Source organism: Centrocercus urophasianus, unplaced genomic scaffold (genome assembly GCF_019232065.1).
Source record: "Centrocercus urophasianus isolate 14NV4802_14NV808 unplaced genomic scaffold, USGS_Curo_1.0 seq_22, whole genome shotgun sequence".
Taxonomy (NCBI): Eukaryota; Metazoa; Chordata; class Aves; order Galliformes; family Phasianidae; genus Centrocercus; species Centrocercus urophasianus.
Window position 1 is genome coordinate 3767296 of NW_024884778.1, and position 25484 is coordinate 3792779.

The 25484-nt window shown below is 45.9% G+C and overlaps 1 protein-coding gene across 14 annotated transcripts in view; it reads left to right on the forward strand.

Annotated features, from left to right (window-relative positions):
* FOXP1 (forkhead box P1) overlaps positions 1-25484 on the forward strand; it is a 334704-nt gene that overhangs the window by 173692 nt on the left and 135528 nt on the right. For 10 of the 14 annotated variants that reach the window (XM_042823158.1, XM_042823146.1, XM_042823149.1 and 7 more), the window contains one exon: positions 16373-16554. In XM_042823158.1, coding sequence (XP_042679092.1) covers positions 16384-16554 — 171 coding nt within the window. In that variant the 5' untranslated portion in view covers positions 16373-16383. Of the gene's footprint in view, positions 1-1557; positions 1579-7125; positions 7153-7179; positions 7241-7358; positions 7483-15409; positions 15647-16372; positions 16555-25484 lie in introns of those variants that run through there. The other 4 variants (XM_042823151.1, XM_042823157.1, XM_042823155.1 and 1 more) reach the window with 4 other exon arrangements.

Genomic DNA, 25484 nt, shown 5'->3' on the forward strand with positions numbered 1-25484 from the left:
TTGCACATATTTTCAAATGATAAAGCAGCCCAGCAACAACAACAGAAATACAGCATGAGAATTTCCAGCTATGATGTCAATCAGTTTGCGGTCTGTATCTGAGCGTGGTGATTGGGATTTCTTACCATACAGAGCAGTATGTGTAGCTGCATGTACACAAATGTCCACGCGGGCGTTTGTTAGGTGCCATTTCAGATAGAACAGTCTGTGTTCTCTCACACTGTTTGGTATTTCGTAGTGACACTAACCAATGCTGAGGCTGAACTAATCCTGGTACCAGTCCACTGCCCCTGCTACAGCTCTTTGGCTGGCTGGCTTTGGTGGGCCATGACCATCCCTGAGCCCTGCTGCTGGTAGCCAGCGCTGTGCCCTTAGTGTTGTGGCAGCTGCTGGCAGCAGTGCGTCAGGCTCTGCCTGTGTCTGTGGTCCCCTGCATCCCTACCTGGTGGGCTTCTCCTGGTGGAAGCTGCCTGCATGTTGGTGGGCTGGGGGCAGCGCATCTGAAGGAGCTCCTCTGGCTGCAAAAGATCTGTTGGAAGGAATGGAAAAGGTGAATTTCGTGCTAAACCCACACCCAGCAGAGGAGATGCCGGCAGCCTTTTCCCAGCTGCCGATGGAGCTGTGGCTCAGGCCAGATGCTCTGCTGGAGCAACTTGACTAATGGCCGGACACATCACAAGTGGGAGATTAGCATCTCTGTAATTTGAAGTATTTTCCTCCCTCCTCTCCCCTGAGTGTACTGATGTTCAGGGCTGCCAGAAAGTGCCTATAGCGTTGCCTTTTAAGTAAGAAGTGTGTGAGAAGGGCTGGTTTGATGGCTCTGGGTGCCCAGCTTGCTGCATGCTGTGTAGCTGTGGGCGCACTGCGTTGTCTCCCAGCCTCAGCTATGCCATATGCAGACATTACGCCCATTCTGTGTCTGTGGAGCTGTTTGAACACAGGTTTCTGTTACTGCCTGCCGGAGTCAGGATTTCGTACTCCCGTCTTCCAAACCCGTGTTTAATCCAGGAAGCTCCCAAAGGCTTGCAAGAGCATCACCTTTGCATGTTGTGTCTGCACAGCCTCCGCGCACAGCTCTGCGTGCCAAAAGCCTTGCGCTCTGTTTTCCTGAAAATCGCATTCGAGTTGCCAGGAGATCGGTGGGAGCCTGAAATCTCCCAGTTAGGAGTTCACACGCCAACTGCGAAGGAGAGGAGCCGAGGCGTGAGGTTCTGCCGTGCCCCTGCTCCCGGCTGAGCCCTGCTCCGCTCCCCCCGGTGCAGTGTGTGCCGACAGCACGGGGCCGCGGCTCGGTGCCAGCGCGTGGGCAGGCGGGATGCTGCCTCTTGACACGGGGAGTGATTTCAGCCTTGCTTTGGCGGGGCTGGGGAGAGGATGAGGTGAGCTTTCCCTCGGAAACCAGGTTGTGCGACGGGAAGGGAGTGCATGAAAGCACCGCTCGGCTGAGTTTTCCTTGGTGAAACCCAAGGGAGGCTTCGTAGCATCAGCGGGTCCCGAATCGGCCTCCTCTATGAAGCGGGTGACCAGAGAGCAGCTCTGCTCTGCCCCAGGCTCAGCATCCGTCTGTCCGTGCAGTCAGTAAGTCCTCCCACAGCTGCCCATGCTCCCTGCTCCGTCCTGTGAAATAAGTTTTGCACATCTGAATTTTGTGTGCTTAGCAGTATTTTAGGCTTTAGCTTTTTTATTTTTTTCAAGTCTTCAACGGTTGCATGTTTGACACGGTTTTGTTATCCTAGATGCTGTGTTTTGATCTGGCACACAGAGCATTAATTCCTTTATCAGCTCTATTTCCTTTACAGTTGTTCACTTAATTGAGCTCCTCTGTGTATTTTACAAACAAGATGCATTCATTACAGCTTGCAGACCTCAGGTTGTATTGTGACGTGTTTCAGAAAAATGGCATTTTGTAGATAGTTGTGGAAGTTGGGTGTTCGGTTTATTTTTCGGATGATGGGAGGAAGCAGTAGCAGAATTCTTGCATGCATAATCAGGAGGAACTTTCCAGAAACTCTTTATTCTAGCTATTTTCTTTTAAAGCTGTGTTTACTCTGAGGTTTCGGCTGAGGCAGTTGAAATATGTGGCTGCAGCATAGAACAAAATACACTGTATGTTTTGTTCCTCTTCTTGTTCTGCTTTGACTTGTGCAAATAGCCTTAATCCAAAGGAGGGGATCACACAGTCTGTGACTGCGGTATCGTACGACGAAGCTCAGGGTGCAGATTACCCTCTTGCTGCACATCCTGACATCGGATAGCCTTGCCTCGAATGGGATGTGAACAGAGGGAATCCTTCTCTTTCACAAGCCCTGGGAGCAGGAAGCTGTTTGTGTAAGCTGTGCAGTTGGCAGCACATCAGTGTGGCCGTGCACCTGTGAGTCGTGGAGATGCTCAGAGGCTGTGCTGGGTGCAGGAGGGACTGCTTAGCCCCTAACCCGAACCACCTGCATCGGAGCAGCGCTGCTGACAGGGACACGGCACCCAAAATGCTCCAGCCTCTGCCAAGCCCCTTCCAGCGTTGTTTTGGGGGCTGCTTGCTGGCAGCTGGTGCCACTTGTGGGGAGGTTTGGGCTGCTGCAGAAGCAGGAGGGGGGGCTCAACGGTGGCCGGTCCCCAGCTGCCTCTGAGCTGGGCCCCACCATGCAGAAGAGGGATGAAGAGTCTGGCTTCCTGCATCCAGACTCAAAAGTAGGCATATGTGCTTTTTTTTTTTTTGGTGAGTGGAAACAAATCGGTTTCGACAGAGCTTTTTTAGGGAGTTTTCTCAGGCACAGGCTGAAATTCTGAGGTGGAAAAAATTCACACTTCTTTCTCTGCTGGGCCAGCGTGATGAGGACCAACTGTATTTTTGGGTGCTCGGGATCCGCGTGTCAATGCTGAGCATGTTGAGGACCGTCTGTGTGCGTTTCCCACTCAGCAGCCCAGTGGGGTGGAATGGGATCCCCGTGCTGGAGCTGGAGCTGCTCCTGGGAACGAAGCAGCATGGTCAGAGCAGGTGGGAGGGAGAGCAGCTCCTGCCCTCGTTGCTCCATGCGGGTGATGCTGTCCCTTTCTGCACCACGTCCCAGCTGTGCTCTGAGAGCCATTGCTCTTGGATGGGGCAAGGCCAGCAGGCTGGGGATGTTCCACCCCAGGAAATGGGAAAAAGCATTTTGCCATTTGCTTTTCCATAGGGTGAAACCACAGAAGAGCTTTTGCTTGGTTTTCCATATGCAGGCACCAGCTGTTGGGTGCATGGGAGGGACTGCAAGTCTTAGGAGGCTTTGAGTGTGTGAAAACAAGAAGCCCTCATGAAAATAATTCCGCAGCTTAATTGCAGTGGGTGTGCCCTTGTTTGCAAGAAGAAACGAAAGTGCTGGAGGCCGAAGTGTTCTCTGCATGCTCAGTGGCACAGCAGTGCAAACTCCCCCAGCCAGTTCTGCCCAGGTGCTCAGACCTGCACGTTCTGCTGTCTCTAGCCCTGCTTTCTGGGTGCTGCATTGATGTGCTGCATCTGAGCAAGCCAGCGTGTTCTTTCCAGAGGTTTGGGAGCCATGCATGGCCCTCTGGATGGGAATGTAGACCTCGTGGAAACGCCGTCCGTGGGGAATAGCTGCTGCTTGCAGCATCTCGGCCTTGCTCTGTGAGCATGAGAAATGTTAGCATAAATTCTTTAAATAACATCTAGTAGTGTTGAATGCGCAGAATTATAAAGCATTTTTATATTCTGAGACTCATTTGCATCTTCACATTAAAAACCGTGGTTTTCTTTTCAGGGAATGGTTGCAAGATCTGATTTGTTTTGAAATCAAGGCTAAATTTGTGTTCTTGCCTTCCTCTTCGCCCTTCATTTGACAAATTTTTCTTGTTCTATAAATACAGAATTGTAAACAAGGGCTAATCCTTAGCAACAACCTGGGAAGTTCACATTTCTCTCCAGCTCCTATTATAATGAATTCAGAGGCTCTGAATGTGATGCGATTTACACGTAGTGTTCCTAAGGCCAGTAGGCACTAATATCTTGTTAGAGAGCTGAGGAAAGAGCATTGCTTTGTGTTCACCATATAACATAATTGCCCTGCATCTTCTTTCATAAGGAGATATTTAAAGATGCTTTTTGCTTTACATTTGAAAAATTGAAGGCTTCTGCTTTTGCATTTGGCTGAAATTGTTTTAAATGTGTTTTCCTTCCTGCAGCAGTCAACACTGTCAAAACATTGAGCAAAGTACATTCTAATAATACGGGTTAAGACAGTCATTATATTAATTTAATTCTCAGCATAGGTAAATTCTTAAGATGCTTCCACTTTGTCGTGAAAGTTTTTCACAGTAAACATCATCTGTTTTCCCTGTGCAGAAAGGAGAGTGAGAATACAGTCAATGGACGAGTAAATCCCTTGTGTTAAATCATTTGAGTGCAGCTCGAAGAAGACTTCCTCTCCTGGTCCGTCCTTGTCTTTTATTTAATTTTCATTTAATTTTGTTTTGTTCTGCTTGTATTTATTCAGGGAGTGTTTCTGTAGCATTAATCTATGTCAGCCACATGCAGTTGAATATTGCAGCTCCCAAAAGGCTGTGATTAAAGCGTCACGGATGTGGCAAACCACAAACACAAAAGTAAGTTTAGGTGCAGATTCTCTTCATAAAATATTTTATTCGAGTTTTGTAATACCTTGGTATGGTGGTCAGCATTGCCATAAAAATCCTGTGTTATATGAAATGATACAATCTGTGAAGCATTTCCCATTATGTAGACACCATGTCTTTAAATTATAGCAATTTCTTAAGATTTTAAAGCAAAATGAGCTCTTAGAGGTGTGATTAATAGCAGGGAATGAGGCTAACACCGGGTCATCAGTGGCACTCCATTTCAAAAAAGGTTGGGCTAATAAAAGCATCCATCTCTTTGACCAATAAAGCATTTGAATGATATGCTTATAGTTTTTATCATGCCGTAGTTACTTTGTACTGAATAAACTGTGATTTTACGTGCAGGAAAAGGAGCGCGGAGCCGGCGGCGCGGCCGAGGTGAGGGAAATGTCCCGACTTTCATGCAGGGCTTGATGTTTTCCGAAGCCTTCAGGTTGCGGTGTCTGAATTTCTGAAGCTGCTGTGAAACATCTAAATCCCCTGTGACCCGTGCCCGGCCGCCCGCAGCCCTTCGGTGGGGCTGGCGCTCGCTGTCCTGCAGGGAGGGGAGAAAGGAGGGCATTGTGTGCAATCATTAATTCAGAGTTAAGTCCCCGGCAGCCCCAGACATCAGAAATATTCTGCTGGAGCACAGGAAATGGGGCAGCACTTGTGTTTTCCTGGTGTGCGGACGCCAACTCCGTGCTCGAGTCCCACCTTTCATCCTGCCTGCTATTATGCTGTCAGCCTGACGGATGAAAAAACAGGAGGTTGCCTCAACAATGCTACGTTTGGGCTGCATTTAAATACCTGCCTTATTAGGAGGTTGTACTGATTTCATACTTTTGAGCTTTTTTTTTTTTTTTTTGAGTACAACAAAAGGCTAAATATTTGCTGAAAAGGGAAACTTGAGTTTCTTGGGCAACCACGGATGTCCAAGATTGTGCTGGGAAGAAAAGTACTGAGTTTTCTAAAACTTGTGAAAAAATGATGAGGCAGGAGGCTTCCCGCCCCGTGCTGTTTGCATGTGAAGTGACAAGGGAGAGCAGATTAGTGCCCGGGCCAGCTGTGACCTTTGGATGCTTCACGCGTTCAAACCTAGGATGATGTTGGTCTCTGTTGGTGGCAGCACTGGTGCTCACGGGCTGCAGGGGCACAGCTTGGTCTCCTGGGGGACAACAGGGCCTGCAGCGCAGGCCCCAACCTTTGTCCCTGTCTTAGAGAGCTTCTTTACACGTGGGAGGGCTGCAGGGACTCGTGGAGGTGACACTGGGGATGTGTCAGGCAGGAATGTCACCCAGAGCCCAGGGTTAACTCCCATCCATCTTCTCCCTGTGTGCTTCAGGTCTTTCCCCAAATCGGCAATCGTGATAGAGGAGCTGCAGAAACCTCCCTGGAGGAGTTGTGTGACAGGCCGTATCTTGAGTGCCACAGGGCTGAGAAATGGGTGAGGAAATGCTTTCTGTAGGGTGGGGAATGCCAGGAACTTGAGCCCTGGAGCCGCACGAGGGCTGATGCTGTTGGCTGAGGGTGCTGAGGTGGACAGGAGTTTCAGCTGAGAGAAGCCTTCACAGGAGACACAGGGGCTTTGGAGGGGCTTCTGGCCCCTCTTGTGTTTGTAGAAAGGAACAGGGGAAACCTCCAGAAGCAGAGTGCTGAGAGTGGGCGAGAGAAAGGAGAAGAGTGCAGGCTGAGCCGTGCATGGATGTGTGTGAAAGCACACGTGCATGCTGGAAGGGATGGAGTTGTGTAGAAAGGCAACATTTTGCTTGTTTGTTTAAGAGGAGTTAACATTTTGCATCCCACCTTTTGCAGTTGCTGATTTTTTTTAATGTAAATAGATCTCCTTCATCAGTGGTTTGGCCGGTAAATCTTGTTCCCTAGAACACTTTCATGTGATTTCAGCTCCTTTCTTCAGCCTTTATCTGACAGATGCACGGCTGCACGTTTTCCTCTGTTGTCTGTTGTCCTGAGGATGCAAAGAAAGACTGCAAAGGCTTTATGTTTGTTATTGTTTAAGGGGAAAAAAGTCCTCGATGCACAGAAGAGTTAACAGGATTTCACTTGATCTGCTCGTTTATGCAATGAGTAATGCGAGGTTGGTAACAGCAAATTGTTGTTTATAAGCAAACATGGCACTGTGTAAACAAGAAATGCTGGTCCGCAACTGGTTGGATTTCATGGTGGTCAGCAGCTGATGTATGTAACGTACAACCTTTCTGCTTCTCGAAATGTCAGAAGAATGACTATTTGTTTGTCTTGAGTTCTTCCCAGCTGTTTACTCTGTAATGCATTTGCCTCAACCTTGATTCCCTAAGAGTGGCCCCTTTCTCCTCCCTGCTCTGTTTACATTAGTCCTGCCCCGAGTGTCACCTATGAAATCTGTTGATTATTCCACCTGGTTAATGTTAAATTGCTCTTGCAAGATGATGTGTTTGTTCATAAACACAAATGCTGGGCCCCTTGTTTACTGTACCCATGGCAGCAATCAGTTATTAAACAAATATTGCTTTGTTTGCGGGTGTGAGCAGCAGTTTATCCTGCAAGGTCTGGAAAAAAAACCTTTAAATGCTGGGATTTTGATAAAGGAGAAAAAGGGGAGCTTGTCCCTGGAATGTGCCTGAAACTCACTTTGGTTTGCTTTGCTTATCTTTAACTTGGGTGAAGGGGCTAGAAAGATTAGCAAGTTGTTTGGTTTTTCCAAGAGATTTCCTTAGTGTAATGATATCTATCCAGTTGTTTGCTTTTTTCAGAAGGGAGAGAGCACTCCTGCAAGACGACTAGCACAGCGATAGCCGGCTGGTGGCTAGAAAATCCTGCATGGAGCAAACAAGGAGTTAGAAGGTCTGGGACAAAGGTATAGGGCTAATCACCCAGGTAATCCCCTAAAAGAACAGCCTTTGCGTTGTGTGTGGTGTTGGGTCGGGGCTGTGTTGCCTTCCCCCTTCCCTGGTGTCTGGCTGGGAGCGATGTGTGTGCCCTCTGCGGGGTTTGAAGAGGCGAAGCTTTCGCTTTTAGTTTGGAGGTGGTCTGGGGAGAAGCTCTGGTGCGAGAGCAGAGCCATCTGAATGAGGAGAAAATACCAAATCTAAAAATGCTCTCTGCCATTCCTGCAAGTGAGCTCTCATGCTTTTTATAACTGGAAAACAGCATTTACATCTGCAAATTCCTGTTTGCTGACTGTTTGCTCTTCGGTTTCTGAGAGTCTTAATTAGAGAGCACCGTCCTGGTCGTTGTTGCTTTTGGGTTGTTTTGCAAATGAGCAAGAAAACACACTCACACCATCTTTGTTTTTCAGAATGATTGTTTATTATTGTTTCTGGCTGTGGCCTGGATGTGGAATGCTGGGCAGGACCTGTTCACACCAACAGTGTGTTGTTGGGGCTTCACACACGCAGGGAATAACCCTCCTGGTGTGACCTTGAGGAAGAAAAGTGAAGTCTTTTTGCATGAAGGTGGTGGCTGCTCCTTTCTGTGTGAAGTATCGAGAAAAATACTTTGAATATACTTTTCTAAAGTGGGAACGCTGAGCTGGACCCTGCCCTTGCCGTGTTGAAGCAGTGAAGCAAGGGCTGTGTCGTGCAGTAGTGCCTGGCTTCAGGGTGGCTTTGGCTTCCAGAAACCAGTGGGGTTAGAGATGCTTCGGTGGAGATATGCTGGGGGTGGGATTGTAACTGCTCAGCAATCAGCACCGAGTCGTGTGAGGTTTGGAGTCATCTTACTGTCTCACAGTCCATGCTGCCTCATAAAGTGACCACATTTACGTATTTATTACATGCAACTTTGCCCTTTTGTTGTGTGTTTTGTTCACCTTTTTTGGGACACAGCCTGAGAGAGCTCACGTTGCACACGGTGTGCACAAACCAACCTGAGCCCTCTTCCCACCCCAGAGCCGCTGTGTGCCTCAGGGACCCTGCAGTGGGGCCGTTCTCTTGCGGGGCCAATTCCTAACAGTGCGGCTTTCCCAGGTCACTTGGCAGCACTTGTGGAGGAGCTTGGTACTGTGAAACCTGAGTTCTGTTTTGATTTGGGGTTCTTTTTTGGGCTTCCCATTCCTTTCCTTCCAAACAGGTGATGATCCCCATGATATTAAGGATGACTTTTGTTGAGCTTGTGGCAGAAGGATGGCTCTGCCTACGAGGGGGTAGGAGCTCAGTCTGCTTGTGCTGCCACGTCAGTGGTGCAGCCCATCCACCTGTCCTGCAGGCAGCCCAGCTCCGAGCCTTCTTGCTGAGGGTGGGTTTCCAGAGCTGTCCTTCTGGATGGAGCTGGTGATGCAAAGGGGGTTTATTTAACAATGATCAGACTAGGAGTAATTTCTGCATGAAAGTGTTAAAAGAAAGGAGGATGCACAAAGATTGTTTGGGGAAGGTTAGGCTGTCTGTCTTCTCTGCCGTACGCTCAGGTCTTCAGCCAGTGTTGGGTTGTGTGATGGCTGGAGCAAGCCAGGCAGTCACTGTGGGCCACATCAGCCAAGTGCAAGATGGTTTCTTGTGGCTTTTGTATCCAGTCCCAACTCACAAGTTAGGGACTGGGAACTGACATGGATTCCTCTAGGAGATATCTGAAGCAAAGAAGTGAGGCTGTTACGTGCATTGTAACTGGGTGCACGAACTTGTCATGTGGATCAGCTCCGGCTTTTCTGAAATGAGCAACTGGCAAGCTTTTAATGCTCATTTCAGCCAGTTTTCTTTGCTTGTTCTCCATTCTCACTGTTCGTGGTCAGCAGCATCCTCAGCAGAACTGATTTCCTTAGGAGTCCCTGCAGTGACGGCTTCTTGATGGTTGCTTGACTGTGATTTCACAGTAAGGCAGTGTGGTACAACTGGGTTTAGGCTCCTGGTGCTTCTTGCATTTGCCCAGCCACAGCTGCCTTAAATTCCAACTCTTGCAGAGTGCCAGGGACATCAGTCAGCCTGTTCCTGAGCTGCCTTCAAAGGATTTCGGGTTCCTGTGGCCCTAAAACAACCCAGTCTGTGCGCCCTACACACCAACGGTGCGAAGAGGTGTTGTGCGCAGTTAACAGCCCCAAAGTTGTGGCTGCCTGCAGGTGGGCAGATGGAGGTGGCTGCTGGAGGTGGGCATCAGCCCTGCTTGGTGCTGAGCTCGTTGGAAATGCAGCTTCCCTCTGACCCAGGAGGGAGACAGCCGTGTCCTCCCAGTGCCCAGGGTGTGAGTTGTGTCCCTTCCCGGGGCGCAGATGGACGCAAAGCTGAGGATGCGCTGTGGATAACCTCGTTTGTTCTGCACCCTTTTCCAAAGTGCTAAATGGAATTCCAGGTTTTAGATATGTCTAGACATATACAGTGCACGATAAAGTTGATAATACATTAATCATTTTTAACAACAGGTAATATGCATAATTTATGGTGTTACAGTGCTATCTTTTTTGATATTTATGATGGATAATGCTCAGTTTTTGCCCTCATATTACTGCTTTAAATTATACCACAAGAAAATTAATGAGAAAGTAGATTTATGGGTTTCATTTGTTTGTCAATTCGGAAATTAATTGGGTGTTAATTTTAGCCGTCCCTCATCAGACCAGGTCTTTAGTATGTGTGCATTACTTTGCATTCATTGAAGCCTACCTCCCATTTACTGTGGGTCACTAGCTTTGCATACATTAAAATAGCCCTCAGGCTCATTCTCTTGATTACTTTTTGAACTGCCATGCATTAGAAAATTTACGCCTTTCTGTTATAATTATGAAAATTCTGTATCGGAAGACGATGCTTGCATAACAGCAAGTACACAGTCCTGCTCAGCCATGTAAGATCATATAGCAAATCCCAATACGTTTTTGTTCTAATCCTAGAAAATAGCACTCTTGACAATCTTTGTTGTGTGAGTTTTATCCTTTGAAATTTCAAGGATCCATTTTAATGCACTGAATTACCTCTTTAAGCTGAGGAAATATCAAAGGATTTCCCCTTGTCTCCATCTCTTTGTTCCCTCCTTCCTCACTTCCCGGATGCCTGCGCTCTTCCCTCGCTCCTGATTTGCCTCTCTGAGGAGCACCGTGGTTGGCCGTGACTCAGCATGGCTTTGCAGGACAGCAGCCTGACTCTCTTCATGCTTCATTATTTTGCTTCTTACAACCACCCCTGCTTGCCCTTTGCAGCCAGGTCTCCTTTCTTGTGCCCCTGCTCAGCTCAGCAGGCACCAGTAGCGCATAGGTGAGCGGCCTTCAGTGGAGTTTCGTCCAGAGGTACCCTATAAAAGTATCTGTAGTTACTTAGTACATAATTATACCTAAAAACATACGCCCTGTCAGCAGGAGAAATGATGGCTACTGAAAACTCCTAAGCACGATGGCTGCTCACCCAGCTGCAGTGAGGAGCTCTGGGTTTGTGAGCTGAGGAGCTGGTGAGCTTGAGGTGAGCACTGGAGTGAAGTCATGCCATGAGTCGGGGTGCCAGCTTCAAACACGGCCCTGGAGGTGTCACCGGGAACCAGCATTGCCCACTAAACCAGGGCCCACCTGGGCAGCTCGAGCTCCCTATCCTGCTCCTGCGCTCATTGTGGTGGCAGCCCTTGAGTGGTTCGTGTGAAGCTGGCTGATTCACAGCTAATTGTGACATGCTTTAATTTAGTAAATGAGCAGCCGAACATCTGTACGCCTTTCCCCACGGAAGATCAAAGCCATATCTTACACAAGGCTTTTAGTGTTCACACGTGAACGCTGTTGTACTGAGCCCATGGCTGGTGGGATGGTGCTGCTGGCTGCTTTGCTGACCTAGCAGCCATCGGGGCACCAGTGTGGGGGGTTCAGCTTCACCATGGAAAGCACATTCCTGGAGAAGCTCAGCAGTGCTGCTGGTGGGACCTGGAGCCTGTGGTGCTTGCCCCAGGGATACTGGGCCTGAAAGGGTCCATCAGCGATGTCCCAGAAAGCCGTCGTAATCCCCATTGCTGATGGTGCTGTTGGGAGCACCAGGCTGCCTTTGTGCTTGTTCTGTACCGGTGCAATTGGTAAGAAGCAGCTTTGCTCCTGCTCTCGTATTGCCTTGCTGTTTGTGCTCTGGAGCACGTTAGTTTTCAAGAGGCGAAATCCTGCCTTTGTAGCGTTGCATTGCTGTGAAGTGCTTCCAAGCACTGTTCTGTTTTTGTAGTTTGACAGAGGAGCGCTCAGAAGTTAGTCCTAAGCTTGCTTGGGGCAACTGCTTGCAACAAATAGCTAAAATTTTGCCTTACTAATGATGCCTGTATGGTAGTGAGCCTGCTAGAGATTTAGGACTAGATCTTGTCATTTGATCACTTACTTAAAGCTGATTTTACCACTAACTATTCCATACAAGTAGAAATATGTTTTATAAATCTCTGTTTAGCTTAATTTACACATGCTTTTATGGCTAGGCCAAGTTCTTTAAGGGCATTTATTCTGCTTCATATAAATAATTGATCAGCCAAGTTAATTTACTTCTGCCTGACTTGGTCAACCTTAATTAACTGCCCTGGAATAAAGACTGAACTTTTTGTTAGCATAAAATCTTTCACAAATGTGACAAAGAGGGGATGTGTTATGACAACGTTTTTGTTCTAGCATTGTTCCCAGGGGACAGAAATGCTGGGTGAACTCTGTGTGCAGATAGGAGGTTGATGAGATGGGGGCCAGCCTCTTCACCCAGGTAACTAGCTATAGGACCAGAGGGAATGGCCTCAAATTGTGCTAGAGGAGATTCAGGTTGGATATTAGGAATAATTTCTTCTCCAAAGCAGTCAGATACTGGAACTGACTGCCCAGTGGTGATGGAGTCACTGTCCCTGGAGGTGTTTAAGGAAAGTGTAGGTGCAGTACTTACGGCAGTTGAACTGGATGACCTTAGCAGTCGTTGCCAGCCTTAATGTTTCTGAGGTTCTGTGTGTATTTAGATGAACCTCTAAATGCTAATAGCCAAAACAAAATCATCATTTGAACGTAGCCCAGGCTGGGTCTGGAAGCGTATTTAAAGCAGGATGTCCCTGGAACCAAGGGGTAGCGTTTTAATGGTGATGAGATTCTTAAAGGTGTCCACTGGTGCTTTTTGCTTATTGAGGAGTCTTGAAAGTATCTCACCAGATGCCTCATAGTATGGGATGGCATCCAAACACAGCTGAGTTTCTGTCCTTCAGCCTTTCAGACTTGTAGGGGCTCTGACAGGTGCGTCACTCGATAAATCCTCCCTCCTGCTGACGTTAAACAATGCTGCCTGGTCTTTAGAAAGTGTGCTGGTAGCAGAATTGCAGGAATTGCACACTTCATTGCCCTGCCTGCTGATCTCCGTGCTTAACCTTGCTCGTCTGAACAGCCCAGTGGTGCTAAGGGATGTGTATCTGCAGCATCTGGTCTTCGTGATGTTAAAGACTTTTTAAAAAATGGATTATTAGCGTTAGCACAGAGCATTTTTAAAATTAGGACTCCTTCAGGTTCTGTCTTTTGATCCCAAACACCGACACCGGAATCCTCAGGAAGATCATTTTCAGTCAGCCAAAGTTCACATCTGACCTGTGCTCTTCTCAGTTCTGACTGTGCCCTCAGAAAAATCAGCTGTCTCCAAATCATCTGGGAGATGGCTGCTGTTGTCCTGCTGTTGATAGCGTGCCACGCTTTGGTTCCTCTCCACCAAAGTTTTGCCCCATTGCCTTGAATATAAGGTATTAAACAGAGACGGGCCAAACCCCTTTGGCTTTGGCTCTGCATCAATACTGGAAAAGGTTTTGTGCAGCTTAAGACCAGAATCTTGAAAAAATCGATCTCTGTTGTGATATTTTTAAATGAAGCTGACATTAAGTGATAGAAGAGCAGTTTGTTTGATACCAGCCCTTGGATTTCAGGATTAAATTTTACAAGAAGTTTGTTGTTGTTTATACTGCAGCTTAGCATTGGTCCCTGAGCAGGGGAGAAACATCTTGTGTCACCTTTACAATCTGAAGAGTCATTCCACCCCTGGTGTGAAATAGTGTAGATTTCTATTGAAAAAAAGATACTCATGTTGATAAGAGCCCGTCGATTTTTAGCTGTTAAAATGCATTTATCTTCTCAGAATTGATACAAGAGTCATTCTGCTTTGTGGAATACACCAGACAGATGTGTTCCTTTGCTGTTCAGTTTCTTAAGTCAGAATATCTTGTGTGTCGTGGAAGCTTTTGTGCAGTACAGTATTTCCTATAGGAAATCATTATGCGTAACGGCTTCTTTGGTACCATTCTGCTCACTTTGGGCTGTGCTCAGGCCAGAGTCACAGTGGCACTAGGGACAGAGCTTCCCCTCAGTTGCCACAGAGCGTAATCGTGTCGCATGAAGTCAACCTTGATTTGCTTTTCTCTTTGGCGATTTTGAATGACAGACCTCACTAATAGGCTTCTGCAAGGCCTGCTCCTCTGTGCTGCAGTGAGACAATTATCTCAGCCATCCTCGGCGCACCGTCACCTCCGCTCATTTAGGTGTGCTCAAACACACAAATAATAATCATTCTTGCAGAAAGCTCTCGCAGGTTGATTTTCATGACATGATGCTTAATGATCAAACCAAACCGTGATTATTTATGTCAGCTCGCATTTGACTACGGTGAAGAAATAAACAGCTTTATCTTTACACCCTTGAAAACCCTGTTTTCCATGGAGGGCATTTCAGCAGAGTAGATTTGGTTTGTATTGGTGTCCAATTGAAGGCATACTGAAGACAACTGACTGTAAATAGGCATCCTTAAGTAAAAATTTGCTCAGAGATGTTCACTTCTGCTTTCAAACTAGTTTTTTTGAGTGAAAAGAGCCTCAGAGTGCAAGTCACCCCAGTTTTCTTTTTAATGTCCTAGAGCTTGCTTTGCACCCTCCGTTCCTGGCAGTGCTGGCAGTGCTGCTGGGAATGCTGGGTGGCACGGCTGCTCAGGTGGGCACTGCCTGTGGGACTCGGGGTGCAGGAGGGAGCCTGAAGTCTGTCCTGAAGCTTTCAGGAGCTCAGTGATCTTCTTGTTGCCGTATCCCAGAAGTAATCCATCCTTCTCTCAGTCCTGTAGGGTGGAAAAATTGTAGCAACTGCTACTGTTGTTTCTTTCCAGGAGCATTCTGCAGTCCTCAAGGCAATAAATAATTTTTTGATCAGTTTCTTTGTGAATTATTTTCTGTGACCTGGGGATATTTTGCTCAGAAGAGCAAGCCAACAAATAGTGGTTGGGCAATGATGGATCTGCTCCATGGTGCAATGCATTGCTCTTCTGCTGTCAAAGCATCTCCAGGCTTTGGTTGACACTTTCCCCTCCCCTCCGTAGTAGTTTGTCCAGGTTCTTGCCTCCAGTCAATCTGTTGCATCAGAAGAGTTTGGGAATGAAAAGTCCTTTTTTTTTTTTTACTGTTTGAACGTACTGCTTTTAACATCTCTTTCCATGGTGGTATCTGCTGGAGGCCCTGCAGCCCTTTCTTTATGTGTTCGTGCTCAGCCAGGTGCTCTGCCTCGGAGCAATGCATGATGGTGCCATCCCCATGAAAATGAGCCTCTGGGTTTCACCTAATGCGGTCTTACTGGTCCTTCTCGTGCTGGGGTAAGGGAGTGAAATACTCCACTTTGTGTCTTGAGCCTTGACCCCAAATTCAGATGGAAGGAAAGGAGTTGCGTGAATTCCTTCTTGATTCATCTCTGGTTAATGGTCATGACTGCTGAGGAAGTGATGATGGAAGGAGTCCTTGTCCCCAGCTAGTGCTCCTGTGAACTTCCTGGGAAAGTGATTTCTCCTGGTACTTTTCCATTAGAAATGCATTGTTTTCTCTCTCCCTTCTGGATTTTCATTTTCCCTTGTGTGTCAGAAGGGATATTTGTTCTTCCTCTTGAAGAGGCAGAGCATGAACAGAGGGAGGGATGGGCTGGAGGAAGCATGCCGATTACATTTAAATCCTGTAACTTAGGGCCCAGCAGGTGGAAATGCCCATAAAACAACTCATCAGACTTCTCAAAGGTAGCAGTTTGCAGCTGGAAATTGGCATACATGCTTTGCTTGGGGTCTTGTTGTGCTCGAGTCCTGCCAGTTAATTCACAGAAACATGCGCGAACCCCGAGAGACCCAGGGTAAGCAGTTGGGCAGTCCTGCTCCAAATCCTCCTCCTCCCCTTTGCTGGGAGATCTTGTCCACCAAGGGCTGAGGGCAGCGTGCTGCTGCCTGACAATAACTACCACAATGGTATTTAGTCAAAGACACAGTTTGCTGCAAGTAAATCTGAAGCCTCTTCGCTGTATTGCCATAGTGCCTCTAAAGTCAAACCCAATCCAAGATAATTGCCCAAAAGACTATGAGCAGCTGAAGCAGTTTGCTCCAGAACATCCCAGATTCAGTCAAAATTGCTTGATAGGAATAAAAGTTGGGGATGAAAACTGAAGTGCTGAGCACTGCTTCCCTCACCTGCCCCTGCACACTGTGTATCAGGTTCTTGATGTTGTCCATCACATGTTGCAAGGGATGACTCACCGTTGCAAAGGAGATCATCCAGATGGAACTAGAGAAGTTTAATTGTGGATTCTGTGTGTTGGTTTGAATTTTTTTTTTCTCTAAGGGGAAAAAGATGTTGAGCAAATAATACTATATTTAGAACTGAACTTACTTACTAAAATTATAGCTGTACCAACAGATAAATAAACATAAACTAGTAGCATGAACCATTAATGAAAGATAAATCGTATGAAGGGAAATGACAAATGTTTACAGTTTTGGCAGGATTTAAAACAGGGCATGTCTCCTTATATACAGCAACTGTTTTAACAGCTGCTTTTTTTTTCCCCTCCCCTAAATTATTTCAGGTTTTTGAGTCATGATGCAAGAATCTGGGACTGAGACAAAAAGTAACGGTTCAGCCATTCAGAATGGAGCGAGCGGTGGCAACCACTTACTAGAGTGCAGCCTACGGGAGGTGAGATCAAACGGCGAGACACCTTCAGTTGAAATTGGGGCTGCAGATTTAACACATCTTCAGCAACAGCAGGTACTGTAAGACGTATTACAATTTTCCTTCTGACAGAAAAAAACACGAAGCATTAACGTCTTCCAACCCCTTTGTATTTGCCAATCGAAGGATGCTTTCAGGACCTGCCTGCCACATTCTGTACATTTTTGTCTGTAGAGGATTGCAGTCGCTGTGTACAGGGGAACGTTAGACTTCTCTTCTTGGGGTTCTTTTGGACTTCTGAGTGTGCTGAGCCTGGTGCCAGCAGTCGGGTGAGCCACTGTGTACAAATAGCTGGTTTCCCAAGTGTGTCACTGGGTGGAAAACACGCTAACGTTAGGTTTTGTTTTTGCAACAATTTTTAATATAACCTAGCAACCTCTATCAACAGAATGTTTTCTATTAGAGAGAAAGGCCGTGGAGGTATCTGCTGTGGCAGAACTCTGGGGTAAATAAATAAACACCCCGTGCGTCAGTGTTCCTTTCAGTTCACAAGAAGCAGCAGAATTATGTGTCAGGGCTTTCCCTTTGTATTTTGATCAGTGTATTTTCTGGGAAGTGACCATGTTCACCGGTATGAATTATCCCTATAATACATTTTGTCTTTTTTCTTGATAAAATTTTGCAACCCTCTCAGGAAATTTTGCGCTGAAGAGCTGGGCACGTGTCATTAATGTGTTTGGGAACAAAGGCGGCTGTGGAGCCACCGTGAATACACTTAGCCTAACCCTCACTTTCTCTAATGCAATAAGCATTCTTAAAACCTTTTAAATAAGCGATTGGCAGCTGGTTAAGGCTCCCCTAAGCGTACTGTGATCTTTTTAGCTGGTTGTTGAGGAGAAGAAAAACCTGCACTCAAAAACAAAGCAAACTGGAGGCTTGTCGAGGAGCAGGGGACCTGGTTTGCCAGCCTAAGACAGAAAGCTGCCGTAATTAAACGAGTCAGGAAAACAGATGACACTAAAAGCACAGACTTTGGTTGTTTCAGTTATTTTCATCGTACAGGTTTTTACTTGAAGTGAGAATACCATCAGTGAGAAAATCACAGCCATGCTGAATTCATTACTGCAGTAGTCACACAAAACCACGGATAAAATTTCAATAACTGCAGGCCACAGTTGAGTAAACAGTTGCACTGAAACTTAATTCCTGTTGACTTTTCCCTCATTCTTCGCCAGGGGCACATTCTGATTCGTAGTGCAAAGACAACAGGGGTTACAGCTTTGATTAATATAGGACAGTAGAAGAGGATTCGAACAGTAAAATATGTTCAATGCAAAGGTCTCTTCTTAAAAAGGCTTGATATCAAAACGAGTTAATTACGCTGCCTTTCCATAGGGGCATGATGGAATTTTCCAGTGCTGCCGCTTGCCCGCTCCGTGCACAGTGAGGCACAGAGGACACAAACACACACGTATGTGTGCACACACACACAGTAGGGCACTGCAGACCAGAACATGCAGACCTCTGCTGTTCCTCCTATGCTCCCCGTTCCTAATCCTCACCATAGCACCAGAACCATGTGCAGAGACTGTGTTGGCTGCTGGCCGCCTTTGCGAGCAGTGACAGAGCGGCAGGATCAGTGAGTGCTGCTGGGCACAGCCAGAGCTGCTCTGCCGTGGCTCTGCAGCCCCAGCTCCTGGTTACTCATCTCTGCCAGCCCATTGACTGCGTTCCATCAGCTCTCAGTTCTCAGGTGCTTAAAAGACCTTTATGTTTTGTGATTGGATCTTGCTGGTAGTTGGTTCTGATGGGTAACTTTCCAGATTTTTTGTTTACCTTTGAAGAGCAAGTCGATTGCAAAGTTTGGAACGCTTACTCAGAAAGATCTGATAACAAAAGAGTAATCGGAGCTAGCACAAAAATATCAATCTTTATGTTTGTAAAATATTTTTAAATATGAAAAGAAGAAAAACCCGTTGTTTTCAGACAGCTAATGCAAGCATTTACAGATACACATGCAACACGGAGCATAATGTTTAGATGTTTCTCCATATACAACATATGCTCTCAGGTCACTTAACAGAATGCGTTCTACAGAACGCTTCTTCAATACAAATGAATGAGTTTTGAATTAAACAGCTATTTCTTAAGAGCATTTCATTCAAATCTTTTCTTTTTGCCACCTGGCACTTGTTTTGTCTGAACAAAAATCAGCGGCGCTCCTTTGGGCTGTGCTGCTCAGGGTGGTTCTGAGCAGGGCTGAGCGGTGCAGCGCGTACAGCTGCTCCTGCAAAGCATCTGCACCGAGTTCTGGTTCACATTTTTTGTTAAATTTATGAATTTATGAGAACTAATAGCTTTGTTACGATGAGAAAGGAAAACAGAAATGCTTCACATTTTTTAGAATGCCTTAATGGGTCTACAAACTTGTAAATATTTTATCATGGAAAACTGGAGCACTGCAGATGTTCCTGTGTCTGAAGGAGTGACGTGTGCTGCGAGCTCTCTTGTGGCAAGTGCATGAGGGCTCATAGGGCACGTTTTGCTTTCCGTGTCATCTCTGGGTACAAGGAGGTGGAGTGGTGCAAAATTATTTTGGTGTTAGCAGTCTTCTGAAACGGAGACGTACAACTCACACTGATGTTTCTCTTTGTAATCATGAAGCAAGATACTTTCCAAACAGCAAAAGCAATACAGGTGGCTCCTTTGGGACCACCTATGGAAGAATTGTATAAGAATGTAGATATGTGTGGGAAAAATCAACCCCAGGCCTCACCTAAGAGGGAAGGCAGACTTTCATGTGGGATTTTGGCATCTGCTGGGGTGGGAGGAATTGCCTTCCTGTCACTGCTGGCTCCACAGGAGATTGGCCCTGTGCAGAAATGGATGGCTTATGGCAGAGTTGAGTGGAATGGGCAGGGTTTTTGTGGGCTCCTGTAACACCTGGCATAGTCCTGAAGGTCCCCTGGGTCATCAGACTTTCTGAGGACACAGAAGCGAGTGATTGGCTTGAAGTCAGGCAGCAGTGCTCATGAACTTGCTTCCAAGGTGCCCACGGGGCCAGAAGTGAGGGGCTGAAAGCCTGGGAGCAGGGCAGCAGGTACATGTGGCAGCATCTATGGTGACTCCTGGGCACCCTTCCGAACACGTGTGTGGTGCAAAGCGGGTGCCAGAGCAGAAACGAGCTGCAGGTCAGGCTGAGCCAGGGAGGCTGGGGCAGGACGCGTGTAGTGATGGGGCAGCTTGGTTACCAGGGAGCAAGAAATAAAGTCGTGGGGACAGACTGCCTGTTAACATAGATGATCACAGCTTTAGCCGCTTCAGTGGTTTCTGATGTCTGCAGAAATAGAAGGCTTGATGCTTCAGTTCTAGTCAGGTTTTTTTAGCTTATAAAATAAATATTATTTATTATGATGTATTTTCATCCTTGGGACTGTTCATTAAAGTGTTCTTCATGTTGTTAGTAGAGAAAGAATAATATGAATTGAACAAAGAGAATGATTATGAAGTTGAATGCTGATAGGCAGCAGCAAGACACCAAGTGCTGTGCTGCAGGAATACAAACCTCCCTCCATCAATAGCGAGATCCACTTTGATACTGTACCTTCAAGTCCTGCCCCCCGAGTGTATTAACGTGGGATCTTTTGTCTAACCCAGAATGCTTTTGAACTTATAGGAGGGATGACTTTAATAGTAATTTGTTGACAGATTAGCTACAGAGATTGCAAAGAGTTTATTTTGCAGAACTGGCAGGCTCGTATCAGTGTTCGCTTAAGGAAAAAAACACACATTGCTGTTTTGCAATTGCTTGCGTTTATTGACAACCTGCGCTGAGCAGGCAGAATTGGAATGTTTGTATAATGTGAACCTATAGCTTGTCTGATGAAGTGTAGTGTACTCTTAGGTAGTGCATAGATGGCTTGATAAGAGGGGTTACAAGGTGACTGCGTTTATGACAAACCGGAACAACAGTATGGATGCAACTGGTGCATGGAGAAACGAGGAGGAAGTTTATATAAAGAACTGTAGGGAAGTTTCTTGCCTTCACTTTTGCCTGTGAGCTGAACTACACTCGTTATGAAGTGTCGTTTTGTACTTTCTGGAGAGTAAATACCATTTTTGCATGTATCCACAAAAAAAAAGTTGTTGTATATAATTTTCAGTGCATCCTAGTTTGTATTTTTCACTCTTCTATTCCATACAAATGAGAAAAGCAGTTTTGTTTATGTACAGGACTAGGTTCTGGTATCTGTGCCCAAGCCAGTGCTTTCTTCGCAGTCGGTCACACCGACTGTCCTTGCAGCGTTGGTGGCATCACATGAAGATGGCACAGCTTGGCTCTTTAGCTGCAGTTGTTTCTAGAACAGTTGAGATGAGAAGTGTTAGACTGAGGAGAGCAAACCTCGGAGGGAATATATGGCTTCTTCAGATTTTGCTCATGTCCAAAGGTGAGGAGAATGTATGTGAAGTGGAGGGCTCGGTGTATTGTCGAGAGATCGAAGAGACAATTAGACTAGAAAGAATTCTGACTGTATCACGGTGTAAATTAAAGTAATGAATGCAATGGTATTTTTTTAAATAGGCTGCCGAGTTTCATCTTTTTTCTCCCTTGAGGAGAGGTTACAAACTGCATCAGGAGTTTTATGGTCCCATTGATCATGGTGTGGACTTATCTCCTCCGAACAAAACTCTAAACCAGACCCTAGATAAAGCCTTTGTTTCGTATTGACATAACTGGGTTGGACCAAATTTGTTTGTTAGACTTTAAGGGAGCGTCCATGTTGAGTCATTTTGACCAAAGAGACATAAAGCCTAATTGTTAAACTGCTGTTGCTATTGAAAGAGCCATTGGGGAGCGTAGTTTAAACTACGTGCAGGCTGTTGGAAAGGTGTCTGATTTTGCATTGCAGCATGCTGGTAATTGATGGTTACATCATGAAAAGATTGCTGCATTTGTATGGCTCTGCTCTTGTATCAGAGAATGTGAAAACCAACTTCATGCTCCTGGTAACTTCGTGCTTTTATCATTCAGACTTTTCCCTCAAGTTCTCCGATCTCCCATCATTGAATGGAAGGTGACATGATGTCTTTTTAGTCATTCAAATCTAATAACTTTTAATCTGAAGGTTAAGTAGTGAGATATAAACTAAGAGATGATAATATCAATTTTATGTTCACTGAAGGGCACAATATACCTCTTTCTAGTAGAGGGAAAATTGTGCGTAAAATGTCTTTTGCTTTTCAATGGAAAAGCTGTGTCTCTGAGAGCTTAGGAGCAGAGCAGCGCTGGAAAAATTAAATAAGTTTTAACATAGGCTGGCTACCTTGCCTGGATTTTAGAATCAGTGATTTTTTTTTTTCCTTAATAATTCAATTTTTAGTTCTCTCGTCAATGACCCATGCTGAGAACATTCTTGCAGCATCCTCCATCCTCGCAATTACTTTCGCCTTTGTTGTAAGTTCTTATTGACATCAACAAGCCTTACATTTTCTCCAGGCGTGAAAGGGAAAAGTGGGAACTACCGCTTCGTTGCAACCACTGAGGGTTTTTTTTCTTGCCTCGTTTTATTTTTTATTTCGCTTCTGAGGTCTTTGATAAATAACTGCATAACTGAGTCCTCAAAGCACCTTGACATTGGCACCCCGAGCTCTGCAGTCTCATGTACAAGCATGTACGTGCAGAAGCTGGGCCATTAGGCGTGCAGTCACCTGGATTGTGTGCACAGCCAAATCCAGGAGTCCTCTTTAGACTGCGGATGTCTATTTCTGTACTTCTTTATTTATTTTTACAGTAGCTGCTTTTTCTTTTGGAGGTAACTGAAAATCGTGCAGTAATCACTTGGGTTTATGTGGGCTCTTTGAAGAGCTGTAACTGCTGAAATATGTTTGCAGGTTTGTTTTTTAACCTCGCATCTCCTGTGAAAATTCAGCAACGGCGTGTTTGTTCCCAGCTGTTTTTGTAGGTGTGCTCTCTGCCCTTCTGTTTGCTTATGCTTACTCGTAAGCAAAAAAGTTACCCATTCAGGAGTTCTGTTTGGGGAAACCACACAAAGGAACGCTTCAAAGCTGCTCCCCAGCACGTGTATACCTGAGAGAGACGCTCAGTGGGCATCAGATACCAATTAAAGCCTCTTTCTAAGGATGATGTTTTGAAAATGATTAGAAACTGTCCCTCCTCCATTCATCTCCGTACTTAGGGGTTATCTGACAAACAGTGCAGCCAAACCTGTGGTACAGCGAGCTTAAAATGGCAGCGTACCTGTTAGGGAGAGAGGGAGAAAATCTTTCATTGGCATGGAAATGTTCCCCATCCTGGCCTTTTTGTCACCAGCATGTGCCTAAAAGCATCAGTGCTCAGTAAGGTCACGCTATGTCTCCTGCCAGCAAAACCAGGCATGTGCCTGAATACCTTGCAGAATTAAGGTGAAGCACTTTAACACAGAGTTGCATGCATTGCTGATATTTTAAAAGCAATTTAACTTTATTTAGGAACACGCTGCACGCAGGGAGGTTGCTTGGCAGTGCATGCGAGCAGAATTGTGCTGGTTTCCACTAGCAGAGCTGTTGGTTTCAGTGGAGTTTTGTCTGACTTGAATAGGTTTAAATGAGAGCGGAATCAAACGCTGCGGTTTGCTGTGTTATGTTCTTCCTCCTGTGGAGCTCCATTGGGTATCACAGCACGTGCAAAGAGCATCAGCAGCGTGGCTGTAATTTATAACAGTAATGGTGTAAATAAAGGTCGGGATACGAAGTAAAATGTGAAATGCATGAATACCCCATTAATTGAAAAAAACTAACAGAAGGTAATTTGGGGATGCTTAGTGTAAATAGTGACATTATGTAATGACAGTTGAGCAGGATGAGTGTTGCTTGTTTTGTTGCTACATCCTGCATTTGTTAACCAGGCTCCTGCATTTTCAAAGGATTAAATGTATTTCTAACCTGCTTTAAATAGTGCAAATATACCTTTCTTTTTTTTCCCTATAAAAGCTATATATCGTATCTGTAGAGTGTCTGTAAAGTCAGTGTCATGTGTCAGACATTTCAGAAGCCTGGGGCAAGTGCCAGCTTTATTACAAGTTGGGCTTTTCAATTTATTTTTAATCACATTTCTTCTTTTCAAGATTTTTTTTCTGGGCTCTTGGAAGTGTGAGGTTTGTAAAGGGGTGGCTGGAGGGAGTCAGGCTGTGTAACCCATCCAGCAGCGTGCTGCAGAACTCAGCAGTGCAGTGCTGCTGTTGGCCCCCAGCCCTCTGCAGGGGCACATTTCAAGCAGACAGAGGAGCACAATGCACAACGTGGGTATAATTCCTCGTGTCTGAGTGCTGGCGTAACCTTGGTTCACATTTAGTGACAGTAAGGATCGAGGACTGCTACAGACAGCAACGTTCCTGGGCATATGGACACACAGAGGACACTTGCATGCTTGGAGATGGGCTGCATGTACTGACAGATGGGTGTATTTCTAATTTTGGGTGATCTGTTCTGATAGACCTTCAAGGCTAAACCAATTCCTGCAGGTGTGTTTGGGTCCTTCTTACCTTATTTCATTTAATAAGCGTGCTTTTGAAGGATTTTGTTCTTTCCTAGCAAAAGGCGTCATTACTGAGGGGCACAACAGGAATGTTTCAGTTTTGGAGATGTGAAGAGAGGTCCCACTTTGCCTCCAGAGTGTGAAATAATCACAATTTTATTTCAGATAAAACCTCTGGGGCTGATACTTGAAAACACAGCTTCTAACTGCTGTTACACAATTTGCTGTGGGACACTTAGCCAAATATTTGTGTAATGGTCTTTTTTTCTTTTTTCTTTTTTTTTTTTTAAAGTCTTGCCAAAGTTCAGGTGGGATTTCAGGCTTTAACAAACTGTACCTGGAAATGAAGTTAAGGAAAGGAAGGACAAAAACCTCTTACTGCTCAAATTAGTGATCAGAGGCTGAAGGAATCTGATTGTTGCTGATGTGCTCAGATAAGTTTTCCTTAAAATTTCCTTGTTTTCATTGCTGCTGCAAAGAAAGCCATGCCATGAAAGAAATAGCATGATGTAGTAGCACTGCTAACCATCTCACATTCATCCTTTTTAGCCTTGTTTCTAGCCGTTGGTCAGGTACATGCCAGAAGTGAGGCAGGGCTGTAGCTGTTTGCTCCTCAGGGCTCTGAAGGCAGAGGGCGGATTCCCCCAGGACCTGCTGGCACCTTACACAGCAGCAGCCCTACAGCTTTGGGGTGTGAGCTGCTCTCTCAGATATGAGGCTGGGGCACTTATGTTTCTATGCTGTCATTGTTTTATATTTTTGCTTCCAAATAATTAAGTCATTCATTGGAGGAGAAAGGTCAGATGGACATGGGGGCAGGTGAATGGGCTTGTTGTGAAGCTGTGGGGTCCAGCATCCCACAGGAGAAACAAGAAACGAAACGGGGTTTAGTTCTTCTTGTGAGAGGACGCAGACCGTCAAAGTCAGTCTCAGCGGTCTCCATCAGACGTTATGTGGTGGCTGCTTACAGGGATGCCTGGTCAGATTTGATCTATCCTAGGAGAAGCTCTGCTCTGGGGAGAGTGGCTGCTGTATATCTTTATGTTGCTGTGTTGTGTTACGTACCCACTCCTATAGCACACTGCTCCTACAGCATGCAGCTCCTCTTAAAGAAAACTCAGAGAGAGGTGGGTAAGTGTGTATGGAAAGCAACCGTGTGGGATCTTGGTGGAAAGTCCACATGTTTCTGATGAGGAGGCTGGGTATGGCACTGCTCTCTGACGCTGTGCCCTCAGTTACAAGTTCTGTAAGTGCAGTATTTTTGTTTACTGGGTGCAGTAAAACATTCTCACTGCGAACGTGCATTGGGCTCACTGTGTACGTGCAGGGCAGGTCGGTGTGGGTGGAGAATTGTGCATGCATCATGCATGGCAACTCCGTGCTTGGGGCTGGGGCAGGCTGCATCATGGACTGCTCTGGGGCTGGGATGGATCCAACGTCATCCCAGACTTCCAAGGGGGCAGCTGAAATGTTTTGTTCAGGTAAAATGGTC